Source organism: Capra hircus, chromosome 21 (genome assembly GCF_001704415.2).
Source record: "Capra hircus breed San Clemente chromosome 21, ASM170441v1, whole genome shotgun sequence".
In the NCBI taxonomy this organism is placed as follows: domain Eukaryota; kingdom Metazoa; phylum Chordata; class Mammalia; order Artiodactyla; family Bovidae; genus Capra; species Capra hircus.
In genome coordinates, this window is record NC_030828.1 from 19,557,075 (window position 1) to 19,560,745 (window position 3,671).

At 51.8% G+C, this 3,671-nt stretch overlaps 1 protein-coding gene across 1 annotated transcript; it reads right to left on the reverse strand.

Moving 5' to 3' along the window:
- On the reverse strand, positions 1,670-3,671 carry LOC102184095 (myeloid-associated differentiation marker-like). Its single transcript, XM_018065873.1, has one exon. It carries the CDS (start codon positions 3,369-3,371, stop codon positions 2,433-2,435), a length of 939 nt encoding a protein of 312 aa, XP_017921362.1. The 5' UTR covers positions 3,372-3,671; the 3' UTR covers positions 1,670-2,432.

Sequence of the window (3,671 nt, forward strand, 5' to 3'; positions counted from 1 at the left end):
AGCCAGTGTTTATGTATGCTTAGTAGCTAAGTTGTGTCCAGCTCTTTGAGACCTCATGGACGTCTCCCGCATTGCAGGCAGACTCTTTACCAGCTGAGCCTCCAGGGAAGCCCGAGAGTACTGGAGCGGGAGCCTCTCCCTTCTCCAGGGGGTCTTCCCGCCATAGAAATCGAACCAGGGTCTCCTGCACTGCAGGCGGGTTCAAGTAGCCTAGTTATCTTATTTTGTTCATCATTGACTCAAGAAACAAGAATCTTGTAAGATGGGCAGAACACAAGCAATACATCTAGTGACCCCAATAAGGTCGTAAGTAAGTAAGCAGTGTTATCTCCTAAGAAGTTCCATGGCTTCGGCTAGAAAAATTGATCTCTATGGTGGAGCAGATATTTCTGCTCTTTAGGAGGTCAGATTAATGCACAATGCACACTAGCAAGGAAGGAAGAGGCCCAAATGGACAGAGAAACATTTTATTTGCAAATTTTTCTTCTCTTGCCTTAAAATATGAATTTTATTTCATTCCCTCTTAAGATTTGCCTGCCATAGGATGACCTTCTGGGAGCCCTCCCCCTCCACCCCCCTATCAATGGGTGAAGATCAGACGCTTCATCCCAGAACAGGACTGAGTGGCAGCAGAGGGGGTCCTTCCCCGCCCCTCCCCCGCAGCTCTGCTTGCCTGGCCCTCTGGTCCTGGTGACGCTAGGATGCTGGGCTCTGAGGCTTTGTAATCGAGGACAGGAGACTTGTGGGACCTTCACAGCCACCAGTTACTGTAAAGGCCTGCTGATCTCAATGCAAGGGAGCACAAGGGCACACACACATGTACACAAATGTGCACTGAGCATGCACACAAGCACACACCTTTATAGTGAGGCATCCAGATGCTGTGACGGCCCCTTTAAGAGCTAGGGGACAGGATACTGGGCACTGGGGTGGGGCCCAACATCTAGGGTCACAGGCTGGGCCACACCCTCAGGCTCTAGTCCAGGCCTGGGTGGGGAGTCAGTTGGGCTCCCAGAGACCTACGTTTGCGTGAGGGTGGGAATTGACTGGGACTCCTCTGAGCTCTAGGCAAATTTGCAACAAGTAGAGTATGAGGATTTTGTTTTGTTTTCTTTCTTTTCTTCCATGTTTATATTGAGGTTGAAAAGGTTATTACGGACGTGGGAGAAGAGAAAAAAACATTCTCTATGGTTGATAGGAGTGCTGATAGGAATAAGAAGCTCCAGAAAAATTGTTTTTAATTGTGCACATTTATATAGTTCAAATTATGCCTGTCCCAGAGAAGCAGGAATTAACATCAAAAAGCAACTGACATAGAGAAACAAACGTATGTGTCCCCTCACGCCCAACAATACAGTTCCTTTGACAATGGAAGCAGCAACCCCCATCCCCTACAAACCACCCGCCCAAGAAAATTTGAAACTTTCTCTTGAAGAACAGAGTCACTCAGTAATTTTTGGCCCCCAGAACAAAAGGGAAAAAAAGGAAAAATAAAACAAAACACCCAGACAGGTTGGCAGCGTCCATGCTCTTCTCCCTGCAGAGGCAGGACCTGTTGTTTTAATCACTGAGTCAGGGAGACCACATCGCTGCCCCTCACAAACACTGCAGACAGGTGTCTTCAAGACCCTGGGGTTCCTCACCAGCTCTTTTTTTTTTTTTTTTTTAAATCCCCCAGAGAGTAGTTGGGATGGAAGGCATTTACCCCTGGCTTCCTCTAAGATGCCCTCTGAGCAACGGATGTTTAGTGAGCCTGCAAAAATTCTGCAGCCAATCTCTTGGAGTACTGAGCACCAAGTGGGGCCCAGGAACCCAGAGTATCTCATGCAAGAATCTCGCCCACTGGAGATTATTGACCTTCAGAGGTTTTTTTTTAACTCAAAGGGGAGGTGCACTATACAGTTGCTCCACTGGGAGAAAAAAAGCCCAATCCCTTCCTACCCGCCCACACCCCGTAAACTCCCCCAACCACAACAGTAAGGCACTGCCAGGGGGACAGACACGCTTTGGCAATGAGGCCCCTCCGGAGGCTCAGCATGTGAACAGCTGCACAGAGGGCTGTATGATGTGGAGTCAGCACCTTAGGAGGTGGAAGGAGGCTGTGGGCAGAGAAGGAAGAAGTCTCAGGTCCTGATGGATCAGAAGAAGGAAAATGGGGAGAGGTGGTCAGGACACAGGTGACGAGAAAATTAAGGATGATCAGTAAAGGGCCAAAAAGCAGAAAATGAAGGAAAAATGAGAGAAGCAAGAGAAAGAGACAAAACAGAAAATGAACAACCAAAGAAACCAGGAAGGAGACAGAGCAGCAGGAGGGAAGGGAACAGAAAAGAGAGTGAGATGCATGGCGAAGGATGTGAGGAGGGAGAGGGGAGCCAGGAAGATGACATCAAGGATGTCAGAGCTCGGTGAGGATAACTCCTGTGAGCAGAAGATCAGGAGTCCCTGGGCTGGTCCTCAGTCCCTACAGAAACCTGGCGTGCCCAGTACCCCAGGTCGGCCACATAAACCAGCAGGTTGATGGCTGTCAGGACGGCCACAGCCAGGCGCTGGTCCCAGGCGCACAGGTCGTGGGTAAGCTCATCCCTGCAGTCCCCATCACTGGGCCTCTGGGGCTGCCCGCCAAGCTCCTCGCTGAACTGGTAGAGCGGCCAGAGGACCACAGCACTGATGTAGAGGAGGACAGAGAGCAGGCTGAGCACTAGCTGGAAAATGGAGAAGGGCCTGGGTGGCATGTATTCCCATTCAGCCAGGTCCAGCAGGAGGACCACAGCTGCCAGGATGAAGCAGATGGAGTACACGGCCACACACCACTCCAGGGCCGGCTGGTGCAGGTACAGGGAGGTGTTGCTGAGGAAGGCGAAGATGACACCAGCCACGAAGGTCTCCAGCACCTTCAGCAGGGCTCGCGTGGTGTGCTCATAGAAGAAGATGTCCTCAAGATCATACCAGTCCCTCATCCTGGCCACTTCTGTGACATACTGCACAGACGCGATGCAGGAGAAAGCAGTGGCGGCGATGGCCCGGTCCCGGTAAGGACCATAAGGCAGGAACTGGACGTAGGTGATGGGGTAGATAATGGAGGCCGAGAGGCAGATGAGGGCAGCATAGCAGGCGTAGGTGACGGAGATGTTGTACCAGAAGAAAGGAAATTCGGAATCGAGCCTGCATAACTCGACTGTGGAGATGATGAAGGTCATGGCAAAACAGACGCACCAGAAGGGCATGGCCCAGTTACCTATGGCCCCTCTCAGAATGCCCATGTCAGCCGCAAGCGAGAAGGCCACGCAGGTGCAGAAGAGCTGCGGCAGGCGGACGGAGCAGCACACACTAAACACTGCATCACCGCTTGGCGATGTTGACCAGGTGGGCATGGTGCTGTGATGGTCAGGCAGGTCACGGTCACCAGTAAAGCAGTGGTCTTCCCTGAGAACCCACCAGAGAAAGATCCAGTTCCGCAGGTGGACTGTGTCAGACGCCTGGAAAAGGCTCAGGGCCCCATGAGGGCTGAGGCTCAGGATCTGTGGAGTTGGAAGACTCAGACACTTGGGTAACAGAACAGCCACTCCAAATGGTTCTCTCCACCCATCGCCCTTGGCCTTGTCAGGAGACTTGTCTTATCCCAAACCTCACAGCTGGGTTGGGTCAGGCCTCAGCCATGGGCATTTTTTACA